The sequence below is a fragment of the Oncorhynchus nerka genome, linkage group LG26, assembly GCF_034236695.1.
Source record: "Oncorhynchus nerka isolate Pitt River linkage group LG26, Oner_Uvic_2.0, whole genome shotgun sequence".
Classification (NCBI taxonomy): Eukaryota; Metazoa; Chordata; class Actinopteri; order Salmoniformes; family Salmonidae; genus Oncorhynchus; species Oncorhynchus nerka.
In genome coordinates, this window is record NC_088421.1 from 23968477 (window position 1) to 23982459 (window position 13983).

At 44.8% G+C, this 13983-nt stretch overlaps 1 protein-coding gene across 1 annotated transcript; it reads right to left on the reverse strand.

The window, feature by feature from the left end:
- Nucleotides 1-9810: 9810 nt before the first annotated feature.
- Nucleotides 9811-13820, reverse strand: LOC115110825 (histone chaperone asf1b-B). Its single transcript, XM_029636745.2, has 4 exons — nucleotides 13289-13820; nucleotides 12450-12565; nucleotides 11845-12021; nucleotides 9811-10650 (listed from the first exon to the last, which is right to left on the reverse strand). Exons 1-4 carry the CDS (start codon nucleotides 13395-13397, stop codon nucleotides 10459-10461), a joined length of 594 nt encoding a protein of 197 aa, XP_029492605.1. The 5' UTR covers nucleotides 13398-13820; the 3' UTR covers nucleotides 9811-10458.
- Between the last annotated feature and the right edge of the window lie 163 nt (nucleotides 13821-13983).

Sequence of the window (13983 nt, forward strand, 5' to 3'; positions counted from 1 at the left end):
TCGACAGATTAATCGTAATGGCCGAAATCAAGTTTTCATAACAATCGGAAATCGGTATTTAATTATTATAAAAAAATTTTTTACACCTTTATTTAACTAGGCAAGTCAGTTAAGAACACATTCTTATTTTCAATGATGGCCTAGGAACAGTGGGTTAACTGCCTCGTTCAGGGGCAGAACGACAGATGTTTACCTTGTTAGCTCGGGGGATTCAATCTTGCAACCTTACAGTTAACTAGTCCAACGCTCTAACCACCTGCTTCTCATTGCACTCTACGAGGAGACTGCCTGTTACGCAAATGCAGTAAGCCAAGGTAAGTTGCTAGCTAGCACTAAACTTATAAAAAACAATCATAATCACTAGTTAACTAGTAATATCACCAACCATGTGTAGTTTATCTAGTGTGTCCTGCGTTGCATATAATCGATGCAGTGCGTACCCTTGCTCCAATGTGTACCTAACCATAAACATCAATGCATTTCTTAAAATCAATACACAGAAGTATATATTTTTAAACCTGCATATTTAGCTAACAGAAGTCCAGGTTAGCAGGCAATATTAACCAGGTGAAATTGTGTCACTATACAAATGGTATAGAGAGAAATAGTCCTATAATAACTACAACCTAAAACTTCTTACCTGGGAATATTGAAGACTCATGTTAAAAAGGAACCACCAGCTTTCATATGTTCCGAGCAAGGAACATAAACGTTAGCTTTCTTACATGGCACATATTGCACTTTTACTTTTCTCCAACACTTTGTTTTTGCATTATTTAACCAAATTGAACACGTTTCATTATTTATTTGAGGCTACATTGATTTTATTGATGTATTATATTAAGTTCAAATAACTGTTCATTCAGTACTGTTGTAATTATTACAAATAAATTTAAATAAAAATAATAATAATAAAAATTTTAAAAAGCCGATTCATCTGTATCGGCTTTTTTTGGTCCTCCAATAAATCGGTATCAGTACGGCGTTGAAAAATCATAGTAGGTCGACCTCTAGTCTAAGTACCCATGTGAGATGCCACAGCAGGACGGTGTGAAACCGTTTCAGATGTTTTCTAAAAAGCTTTTCTAAAGAAAAACCACAGCAGTCACAAACCAACCACAGCAGTCACAAACCAACCACAGCTAAAACACATCCCCTCTAGTGCCCAATGCAACACACACCACTGTGCCCAGGATCGATGTCCCGATCAATCCCATCTCTCCCCTGGGCTTGGCTGAGACCTTGTGACGCAGGCACAGGGGGTTAGATTGGGGCCCGCTGACCGAGATTTCACTCTGTAGCCCGCCAAACCACATCCAGTCCCCAGTCCTCATTTTTGAGCACAGCCCGCAGGCAACGGATTGGAGGCAGTGGACGAGTGGAGCTGGACATAGACATGGGGGGGGGGTGATGCAGAAAGCCATACTGTTGGGGGGGGATATATATATATAAGCGAGAGAGGGAGATAGTGAGAGAGGAAGTGAAAGAGAGAGAGGCTGCAGAGAGACATCCGTTGGGTGTGTGAGAGAGTCCAGAGGAAATGAGTGATAAATCCACAACCCAGCCACTTCACAGACCTCAGTCTTTACAGTCCTTGTGGTTTGCTTCTGGCCACTGTACTGTCAGGTACTTAGGTTCAGTCAGCACTTGGAGTTACAAGAGGTGAGTGACTGGGCATTCTTACAAGAGTATCTGAGCATGCCCAGAAGAACAAAGTGCCTTTAAATTTTTTTTTTTTTTTAAAGAGTCAAGAAGCGCTGTGCTTTACAAATACCAGCCTGGCCCTGTTATGCAAGCCAGTGTAAACCACCCAGCCAGCGTAAACCACCCCACCAGCGTAAACCACCCCGCCAGCCACACACATATTTATAGCCACAGTGAAAGCTCCACCTTGACAGTGTAGCGTCACAGGGCCATATGCATGTCATTTCATATAGAGGGACTGACTACTGAGCAGTACCCACACAGAGGGACTGTAGACAACACTGGAATGACATGTTCAGATATGCAAAGCCAGATTGAAGGAAGCTAGGGTGAGTCAGAAATCTTGTCCCCGAGACAGACACATGTGGCCCGGAGCACATAGAGGGAACCCCGCTGGACAGACACACCGACAGGTTTCCCGGGAGACAGACAAACGGCTTCCCTGGAACTTTGTGACGCAGCCGACACCAGGCAACAGAACAAAACACGAGGTGCTGAATCAAAAAGAGCTTTGTGTGTGTTGGCCACACAACATCAGTACAAAAACAACTAACCTAGCCAAAAACCAAAGCTAATCAAATTGAGTCTACTTCCGTAAAACCCGGACCAAAGCAAAGTCATCCTGCCCAACACACACAGCTATGTCTTACTATACTTGAGAACATTTTTTTTGATTCCCATTCAAAATCCTATTTTCCCTACACCTTATTCTATCCCTAAAATTGCATTTTTTACAAGTGAGAATCAGCAAAATGTCCACACTTGAATTTTAGTTGGTTTAGCATTTTTGTGAGAACTTTTGGTACTCACAAATATAGTAAAATGCACACAGAGAGCACCGAATCCACAAGAGAACTGGAAACCAGTGTGATTGTGTACGGACCGCTGACACATCCAGTCACATCCCCCTGCCCCCCTCAAGCCACTCCAACCAATCACTCCCCTCCCTCGTGAGTGTCGTGGAAAAGGCTCCACCCCCTTGCTCCAGTCAAGTCAGTCACTCACTCCAGCAGTGGGCCTCTGGCTCCTCCTGTGGCTGGCAGTGTCTGCCCTCCCCACCGCTGGTGTTTCCCAGACAGGGCCCAGCATGCTGGAACAGCCTCCCCGCCAGCCTGTGCAGCATCGACATGGCACCAGCCTAGGACCTGTAGCAACTAGCAAGGAAAAGTGTCCTTCAGAGAGGAGCCCTGAACTTCGAGACAAGTGGAGCACCACCGACCCTTAGAGGATTCTGTATAGGAGGTTGGATATCTGACTAGACTTGAAGCTATCCTGCCATGTTATGTAGGTAGAGACAAAGCCTGACACTCTGCAGCAATGAATCCAGAGGCTCCTCCACTTCCTGCCTGAGCTCATACACAGTCCACCCTGCTCCTTCCTGTGGGCCCTGGCTCAGCTCTCCACAGCAACGCCTCCGCTATGTCTGTCTGTATCAGGGAAGAGAGGGCAGGCCGGGCTGAGAGACAGGGTCCACCTGAACCGGACCTTAAGCCTCACCGTCCTCTATAGTCTCGTCTCTCAGAGCGGGCTGCATGTTGTCCTTTTCCTCTGGTTGTCCAGTTGAAAATAGCTGCCCTGCCGTGGTGGGCGTAAGAGTCTGAACCCCCGGTCTGCACCTGTCTCTGGGGATCAGGGCGGGCCCATAGCGAGGCCATCCAGGCCGATAAGGATGTCAAGCATGGCATGTGGACAAACCTCTGACGGCCCTGGGACCTCCTCTGCCCCCGCCCAGGGGTCAGATCTTAGCAGTGTGCAGCTCTCCGCTAATCCCTCCATTAATACGACATTAATACCATTTAAAAACAAAGCTGTGTGCTTAGACAACTGAGAGGCGGTGGAGCAGTGATCTCTGGGCGGCCTCGTTTCAGTGGGACACAGACCCAAAGACAAGGGTTAATGCTACCAGGCTGGTCCGCTCTTCACATGTATGCTCTACAAGCAGCCGAGGCTCATTTCACAGACACCCGTTCCAACCGAGCGCACACCAATGTAACAGCTAGTGTTATGGATGCATAGCCTACACAACACTGTTTTTCCAAACCTGCTCCGGGACTGCCACTCCTATACTTGTAAACAGAAAAAGCATTTAATGGAGTTTGGATGGCATGCTGCATTGCATTCACCCTCCATGGAAAGCTCTATTAGAGAAGGTGGTTAATTTACATAGCGATATTGAACATTTCAGTTACAGAGGGTTAAAAGACCAGGATATCAATGAGGGAGAGACCGTCACCACTTATAGGGAAGCAGAGAGACAGTGGAGGAAAAGGGAAGCAGCAGGGAAACAAATGGATGGCACCGGCTAAAAGCTGTGCAGAGCAGCTTGAGAGGGAGCCGCGACCCAGAGATGGGCAGGAGGGCACACAGAGTGTTCTTGTTCTAAATGCTGTTCATCACATGATGTTCAAGAGACTCCTCAGCATCACGGTTTAGCCTGGAGGGGATCACACCACCCGCATCATATGACCCCGCCCCTGTGCCTTCAGTGTCCCACCACACCCTCTTCTCTCCTTCAGTCAAGTACAGTGTGGGATTCAAGGCTGATGACCACTACTGGGTTTACATTGGGGTTCCCCCCGAGTAACATCCATTATATAAACAAACAGACATCTGGCAAAGTTTGGCTTCTTAAAGTTGTATAGGCTGGGGCAGGGATAAACACTGAAGACCCAAAAAAGAGGAACATAACAAGGACCATTCTATCCTCTATTCCAAACTACGCTGACTATTTCTCCTGAAAAGCTGCATCCAAAAAGGACATCTGCAGTGTGTTTAAGTCCTATACATAGCGATTTACACTGAAAGTAGAGGATCTTCCCCCTGCTACCGGACAGGTGTGCCTCTGTAGTGGCACCGATTGGCCAAGACCAGGGAAGGGGAAGGGCAACTGGCAGCCTGTGGCCACCCCTTGGATCAATTTTCCCCCAAACATTTTCCACAGCTGTTCAGAGCCCCGTCGGTGATTGGTCAACAGTAGGGACTCTTCAATAAAGTATTTTTCATTCAACGAAATAACTAATTTTCATGCACATTTTTTAATTACAAAACACTGCACCAAACATCTTAGATGTAAAATTGCATGACTAAGATCTCTGCAAAAATTTCAACATTTGACAGAATTCTTGAGTTACCTTAGATTAATTATAATTGAGGAAGTGTATACTGGCTAAGGCGTCTCAAAAGGGACAAATAGTACTATTGCCACATTTCTCATTTTTCAAGCAAAGGTCTTAAGGGAATATGCAAGCATCCTAGTTCGGCTAGGCGCCAGCCGAACAGAAGCATGCTGGCGCCTTAACAGTGAAATGCTTACTTACAGGCCCTTCCCAACAATGCAGTGAAAAATATAGACAAAAATAATAACAAGGTATAAATACACAATGAGTAAGGATAACTTGGCTATATACATGGGGTACCAATACCGAGACAATGTGCTGGGGCACAAGGTAATTGAGATAGATATATACATAGGTAGGGGTAAAGTAGCCAGGTAGCCTAGTGGTTAGAGTGCTGGGCCAGTAACCGAAAGGTTGCTAGATCGAATCCCCGAGCTGACAAGGTCAAATCTGTCGCTCTGCCCCTGAACAAGACATTTAACCCACTGTTCCTTGGCCGTCAGAGTAAATAATTTTTTTCTTAACTGACTTGCCTAGGTAAAGGTAAAATAAAAAGTTACTAGGCAACAGGATATATAATAAACAGTAGCAGCATGTGAGATGAGTCAAAAGAGTTAGTGCAAAGAGGGTCAATGCAGATAAGCAAATAGCTACCTGGACTAACTATTTAGTAGTGTTATGGCTTTAGGGGGGGGGGGGGGGGTACAAGCTGTTCAGGGTCCGGTTTGTTCCAGACTTTGTGCATCGGTACCGCTTGCCGTGCAGTAGCAGAGAGAACAGTTTGACTTGGGTGGCTGGAATCTGACCATTTACGGCCTTCCTCTGACACCAACTGGTATAGCGGGCCTTGATGTCAAAGAGCTCGGCCCCAGTGATGTACTGGGCCATACGCACTACCCTCTGTAGAGCCTTGCGGTTGGATGCCATGAGGTTAACATACTAAGCAGTGATGCAGCCATGCTCTCAATGGTGCAGCTGTAGAACTTTTTTAGGATCTGAGGGCGCATGCCAAACCTTTTCTGCCTCCTGTAGTGAAGTGTTGGTGTGTGTGGACCATGTTAATTCCTTAGTGATGTGGACACCAGGAACTTGAAGTGCTTGACCTGCTCCACTACAGCCCCGTCGATGTAGATGGGGGAGTGTTCGGCCCTTCGTTTCCTGTGGTCCACAATCAGCTCCTTTGTCTTTCTGGCGCTAAGGGAGAGGTTGTCCTGGAACCACACTGCCAGGCCACTGACCTCTCTAAAGGCGGTCTCATCGTTGACTGCGATCAGGCCTACCACCATTGTCTCATCAGAAAACGTAATGAAGATGTTGGGAGTCATGCACAGCCACGCAGTCGTAGGTGAACAGGGAGTACGGGATGGGAGTAAGCACACACCACTGAGGGGCCCCCATGTAGAGGGTTTGTGTGTTGTTGCCTAACCGCACCATCTGGGGGCAGTCTATCAGGAAGTCCAGGATCCAGTTGACAATGGAGTTGTTCAGTCCCAGGTTCCAGTGCTTAGTGATGAGCTTGGAGGGCACTATGATGTTCAACAATGAGCTGTAGTCAATGAAAAGCATTCTCACATTAGGTGTTCCTCTTGTCCAGGTGGGAAAGGGCAGTGTGAAGTGCAATAGAGATTGCGTTATCTGTGGATCTGTTGGGGAAGTATGCGAACTGGAGTGGGTCCAGGGTGTCTGGGATGATGGTGTTGCTGTGCGCCAAGCCATTCAAAGCATGTGAGATGCGAGTGCTACGGGGCGTTTAGATAGATTACCTTGGTGTTCTCGGGTACAGAGACTATGGTGGTCTGTTTGAAACGTCAGCATTACAGACAGTATTACAGAGAGCGAGATCACACAGTCATCCAGAACTGCTGGTGCTCTCATGCATGTTTCAATGGTGTTTGCCTCAAAGCAAGCATAGAATTCATTTAGCTGGTCTGGTAGGCTCGTGTCACTGGGCAACTTGTGGCCGAGTTACCCTTTGTAATCTGTGATAATTTGCAAGCCCTGCCACATCCGACGAGCATCAGAGCTGGCGTAGTATGATTTGATCTTAGTCCTGTATTGACGCTTTGCCTGTTTGATGCCTCGTCAGAGGTCATAGTGGGATATCTCATAAGCGTCCGGATTAGTGTCCCGCTCCTTGAAAGCCACAACTCTAGCCTTTAGCACAATAGTAGAATACACAAGGTGCAATTGCAAAATGTGGTTGTTCATCAGCAGTTTCTCTTGTTATGTCAGCTAACATTTTTTAGGTTGGTAAGTTAGTGGTAAACTAGCTAAACTGGTTGTAATCATGGTTGAATTACCGACCGGGGTGGCCCCATCAAATTTGTTAGTCACTCTCAGTCATATATTAAAAACATTTCTCTCGACCTTATGGCAAAATGTGTTGAACTGCTGGAAATGAACTCATAACATACATTTAGCTTAGGGTCCCCAAAATACTTTCTTTGGAGCCTAGGCCTCTGACTGCAAGTGTGGGTATCGATGTGGTTACAGACCCTTGAGCCACTGTAGCCCCAAATGAGGAGTTCAGATTTGTTGTGGCTCCCACCCCCATCAAAGTTGCCCATCCCTGGCCTAGATAAAGATGCAGTACTACCAAACATACAGGTGAAAGAGCAGTGTAATAGTCAATTCAGTTGGAGTTTCACATCAAACTCAGTATTGACAATCCTGCAGAGAACTATCAACTGTTGTACATGACCCCCAGGTATGACAGGTGGAAGCCTAGGCCGAGCATTTGTTGTGAAAATAGGATGCAGTAGGTAGATATGTGTAGTGGTAATTGGCTGACATGGGCGTGTGTCAAGTTGCCGTCTGGTTTTGGGGGGGTTTCCTGGCTACAACCAGACTAACCTTTTGGAAATTCAAGATAAAAGGCTTTACTTTTGTCAATACTCAATAGCTATATAACCATATATATAAGCGCACAATCTGATCAACAAGAGGCCAAAGTGAAGAGGGAGTGGGGTCTGGGGCGCGTATAATTTACCATACAAGCTTACAAGGCTGGAGATTCTAAAGAATACATACATGTAATGACTAGGCCACAAGAGGATCTTGAATGCATATTACTTTCATCCCTCCCGTGTAGCAATGCAGACATGTAACAAGCCTTAGTTACTGTTAGTTGTCAAGCAGTTAGTACTACTAGTAGGAAGCAAGGTAAACTCACCACTTTCCATCTCGTTGCCCTTCTTGGCGGTGGGCGCGTTGCCCATGATTGCAGGCCGATAGGGATCCCTTGGATCTGGGATACTTTTGAGTTCACGAGCCCTTTTAGTTCTGTATTTGAGGAAGCTGGCTACTAGCTGGCTGTTATCATGGCTAACTAGCCAACAGTGAGGTGTCAATTGTACTCCGCTACTACTTTTCCTTTATCCGGGGGGGGGGGTAAACTAGCTAGCTGCACAGGCTAGTTAGCTGGCCAGCCAACGGCTAGCCAACGACCTAGCTAGCTAGCCGGTTTTCCCTCTATTTCGGTAGCGAATGTTGCTTAGCTCTACCTGGTACAATCAAGAACGTCGAACCGGTTCGGCGCGCCTGGCTAGCTCGCTAGCTATCGTCGCCTTCCTAGCTAGCTAACTAACTATCTATCTATCATTCAAGTCACTTGCAGACCCCACTAAAGGCCCTTTACTTTCCAATGTATTCCAACACAAAAACCTTATATATCCATTTTTCCAAGTAATTATTATTGCAAATCGATAGCAGCCCCTCCCTTTCCTTGAGCTAAGGTCCGATGATTTCTCAGGTTTCAGATCCGATCAGCTGTGGCTTACTTGCCAAAATCAACAGCCGTCCATTAATCCTCAGACTACAGAGAGACGAACTCTTGCTTCAGAGATCCACCCCCTGAATATACTTCATTGGCCAATACTTATGTGACAGACAGTACGAGACAACTGTTGATTGGATATGCATCAGTAAATCAAATCGTTGTGATTTGTCTATTGGTATCTGTCAAATGGTCTTTTTAGCCCGCCTTCTCAGACCAGCTAATAACGTCATCTATTATTTTCCTCTAGTTTGCCAAATGGTTGGGTTTTCCTTGCTGATTTTGGTTAACTCAATGGTCGAGAAATTCAGGTATGATTCACCGCTTCCAAATGTTCGTCTTATTCGTGCATAATAAAGTATTATCGAAATGCAAGGCCTGTAGCAAACTGGCCTATACCGACCCCTCCCGCCCGACTAATCCGTGATTGGCTGTGTGACGTCAAGACGGGCTATTTTTAGAAAGTTGGTTAGAATGTAACGCACGCGGAGACTAGATTTTCAGAATATCTCAAATAAATTATCTCGGAGTAAACCACTTGATACATTCCAAATTATATCGGTAAATGTACATTTAGATTGAGTAATTTAGCAGATCGACGCTTTTATCCAGAGCGAATTACATGCATCTTAAAACAGCTAAATTGGACAAAAATGTAAATGGTGTTAGTATGACTGGTAAGGAAACCAATGTCATTTAGTTCTATTTCATATTGCACGAATCGTCCTAGATATCAGATTTTACCACCAGACAGCCCACATTCACATACTGCTTTTGCCATTATCTCCTATGCAGAAAATGACAGCCATACATTTCATAGCTGTCCATAATTGCAAGCGTCCATACATGCATGTTTTTTCAGCAAACCGTTCACTAAAGGATTACAATTACATTCAGTGAACTCTGAAGTCAATGACAAGAGAACATGATTCAGTGAAAAAGGGAGATTTGCATGTTAACATTTGTCTTGAACACAACTGTAATTCAAATTGCATGGCAACAAGTAAAACAGGCTACCAATTTCAACATGTGCACTACAGGTGAGCATACTTCACTACAGATATTTATGAATGCAACAAAAAGTCGTGGTAAAGCCCCACCCATTATTTTCAATGCAAAACCCTTCAAAGTTGAAAAAAGGTGATTCTCCCTAGAGTTCAACATCTGCCATTTTTATCACGTCTCAAAGCTTGTCAGGGACAATCACACATCACATAACAAAAAGATTTTTATTTCAAAAACAAAATGGCACACAGGAAAATAAACATATGTACATACCATTATTACCCCCCCCCCCATCCAAAAGTCTCCCAAAACACCAACAGGGAACTCAAATGCTATAAGGACCATAACCACTGAAACACAATGGCTCAGAAAGTACAAAAAAATACCACCATTATTTTCCTTCCTGCAACTTGAGTAATTTCTTCCTCCATTTTGCTTCACTAGTGTCATAATCCTCTGTTGGTATTTACATCGCATAATTAACAGCTGACTAGTTGGTGTGAATCAGTATTTCTGCCAATTAGCTGCTAACCATCTATGGAAACTTGGATACTTCAGCTGTTGCCCTGTTGATAGTATTAAAAATGAAGGGATGAATTAGTTTTACAACTTTTTTTCACCATGTTATAGACATGAAAGTGAAAAATGTCCAATAGATAATAAAGATTACTCCAGAAAGATTGTCTTGGTTGCAAGACACTGTAGTCCAAGGTGGGAGTGTGTTGTTGACAGTTTCTGGGAAATAAGGGCAGCTGTAAGGCAAAGCTGGCTGTACATCCAAGTCAGAATGTCCATGTCCATTCTTCTGCTTATAGTGCTTGGGTTGATCAAAGATTATGTGTATATGTATTTTTCCCTCTACAAGCAGTCCATAGAGTTGTCAGGTAGCAACCCTATGGGTGGGGCCTTGCCCGGGAGGCAAGATGGGGGCAGCATAGAGTTGGGGGCAGGATCCACATTCTCTGAGTCTTCCATCCTTTCTGCACACCCTTCCCAGTTGATATGGAATCTTGTTACACGTGGGTTTGAAGCCAAAATATTTCTCTGGAGCTGGAAAACAAACAGCATCAAGAGGGAAATTATTCAGTAGATGTCCTTATATTTGCAGTAAGACATGTTCCATTTTTACATTATACTAAAGCCTGAGCAGTACTGAGTGAGCGGAGTTTACACTTTAAGACCAATGTATTAATGGATATTTCGCCCTTCCACAACGCAAAGGTTTAATTTAATTCCAAAAAGTTGTCCCCTCTCCTCTGCCATCATTCATTCCCCTTCATAGATCTGATAAAAATTGGTAGGTGTAAGCAATAGCTCCACCTAGTTTACACAATATTAATGTAACAGTCCTGTCAGATATGTGAATGGGATCTATGGCAGACGGGAGAGAACAAGTGGCCCGTTCCTGTAGGTTCATGCTCTACAACATCCGCAGAGTACGACCCTGCCTCACACAGGAAGCGGCGCAGGTCCTAATCCAGGTACTTGTCATCTCCCGTCTGGATTACTGCAACTCGCTGTTGGCTGGGCTCCCTGCCTGTGCCATTAAACCCCTACAACTCATCCAGAACGCCGCAGCCCGTCTGGTGTTCAACCTTCCCAAGTTCTCTCACGTCACCCCGCTCCTCCGCTCTCTCCACTGGCTTCCAGTTGAAGCTCGCATCCGCTACAAGACCATGGTGCTTGCCTACGGAGCTGTGAGGGGAACGGCACCTCAGTACCTCCAGGCTCTGATCAGGCCCTACACCCAAACAAGGGCACTGCGTTCATCCACCTCTGGCCTGCTCGCCTCCCTACCACTGAGGAAGTACAGTTCCCGCTCAGCCCAGTCAAAACTGTTCGCTGCTCTGGCCCCCCAATGGTGGAACAAACTCCCTCACGACGCCAGGACAGCGGAGTCAATCACCACCTTCCGGAGACACCTGAAACCCCACCTCTTTAAGGAATACCTAGGATAGGATATAAAGTAATCCTTCTCACCCCCCCCCCCCCCTTAAAAGACTTAGATGCACTATTGTAAAGTGGCTATTCCACTGGATGTCATAAGGTGAAAGCACCAATTTGTAAGTCGCTCTGGATAAGAGCGTCTGCTAAATGACTTAAATGTAAATGTAAGTAAAGTGCAAGTAAGCATTTCGTTGGACAGTGTATACCTTATGTATCCTATACATACAACGAACACAACTTGAACATCTTCCTGGAAGGAAACACAGTCAAGCACACCCATTGAGTTTCCTCCTTTACCTGTCCATAGTCAGGTTTTATGGGTGGGTTTTCCCGCAGCTCAGGGTCGGTGTACTCGTTGTTGACGTAGTACCCGATACGAATGAACTCCTGTCCGCGGTATGTACAGGTGATTAGCGCCACAGTTACGCCGACAGCATCACTTTCTGGAATCAGACCCGTGTTTGGGGCATCCGCCTGTTGAAGGATAACATACAGTAGATGAGGTGCAAGGAGGAAGGCAGGAGAAGAGTGGGGTAAGAGGGAGGGTGTAGTTTCTATTTCTGATTTCTCCAATACAGCACCAGTGTTGCTAATGATTATGTTATAAGCTCAGTGTTATTGTTTGGGAAAGGTTTCCATCGCTAGCGCTGTCACTAAGGTCAGAATCAATCTCTGCATCATCAAATCAGTTGCTTTGTGAAGGTGTTAACAAATGTTCACAGTTGGCCATTGTTATGTAAATTATATCTTAAAAGTACCAGTGGCCTGGCTTTGGCCCCAAGTCAGAGCAGGCCCACTGGGAGAGAGAGAAATAAAGAGGGGCAAGGAAGCTGCAGCCAGACTACTGCTGAAATAACATTGTTAGTTACTGCAATCTATAGATAAAAAATAAAAAAACTCACCTGGAACACAAACATGTGCCTCCCGGCTGGTACTGGGCCAACCAGAACAGAGTCAAGGGTCTGGTCATACTCTTCACTCTCTGCTGAACCCACATATATTATCTTCCACTCAAGATCTGCAACACAAAAAAAGTATCAAATCAAATCACCGTCTTCCGGACCCACAAACTCAGTTCGAAATGTTGGAGAAAACAAGGAAATTGCTGGACTGTGAAGACTGCTCTGGTCAGAATGCTGTTATCAAATGACACCTGTGAAATTATTTGATTGTTTGGGTAGATAACGCGAAAGGCAAGTGGACAATGCTTGTTCTAGAAGTTAACGTTAGTTACCTCCGTCAGAATTCCCCGCCGCAGCCAACAAAATACAAACAAAAGTTGGACACCATTCTGGCTAAGCTAGCCAGCTATAGGCAAAGTAGCCAACTAACTAGCAATATCAACTAACGCCATCGTGTAGTTAAGCAATATCACAAAGTACAATGTGTTTTATTTATTTATATGTTTAAAAAAAATACAAATAAACGAGCCACCTCTTTGTTCAGTAGACATAAGGGATCAATTAACCATTGTTTGCCACCGGTCGAATAATTACTTTAATTCTCATCTGACAATTTATGGCAAGTTTGCTAACGTTAGTTCGCTAGCTAAATTGCCAGTTTGAACATGAAGTAGCTAGCCTAGTTGAGAATCTCAGTTAGCTAACTAGCGAGGTAACCTTAGCAAACTAGCCATACATCGTCTGAGATTTAGCTAGCGAGCTAACGTTAGCAAGCTAGCCATAAATCGTTAGATGAGAATAAACAAAGTAATTATTCGACAGATGAGCACAACACTTACCTTCTGGCAGGTCTTCCATGCACTCAAATGTTATTTCGAATTGAAATGGATTTCCGAATCGACTCGGGTTATCGAGGACAGCGACATTTAGTACTTGAACCTTCGCCATTATTGCGGCTCCTGCTGCGAGTGACAGACACGCTGGCTGAGTGGCTAGCAAATTTTCCCGGGGAAGGTTTCAGGCCTCAACAATGTAGCAACTAGCAAGCAATGTGTTCACGCAGCGTACACAAAGATAAATTCTATCACTGAAGAAATTCGGTTGTGGCATTTAAAAATGCATCTGATTTCGCAGGTTGACAGCTACGCTTTAGTGTAATTTTGAAATTACTAGGTAGATATATCGTATTGTTATGATAGCCTGCTATATGAGACAATCATTTCAACAGAAATTGTATTTTTTTAAAGAAAGTGCCATTAATGTTTTAAGTATTTACTGTTATCTGGAATATTCCCCTGACTAGTTTTGTTCAAAACAACTATTTCAAAAACCACCCGCCAGTAAATTTCACAAAGCCACCAAAATGCCGAAGGAAATGGGGCGGGTGGTTTTTCTGTTCTAAACGATGATTCGCTGGATAGAACAACAGTAAAGCTATGATTGGCAAGCAACAAGCACGTAGTGCTCGAACAACGCCACAAGCCGCGTGCAATAACGTTTCAGGTAGGAATTCAATTGACACGACCCTACTCCC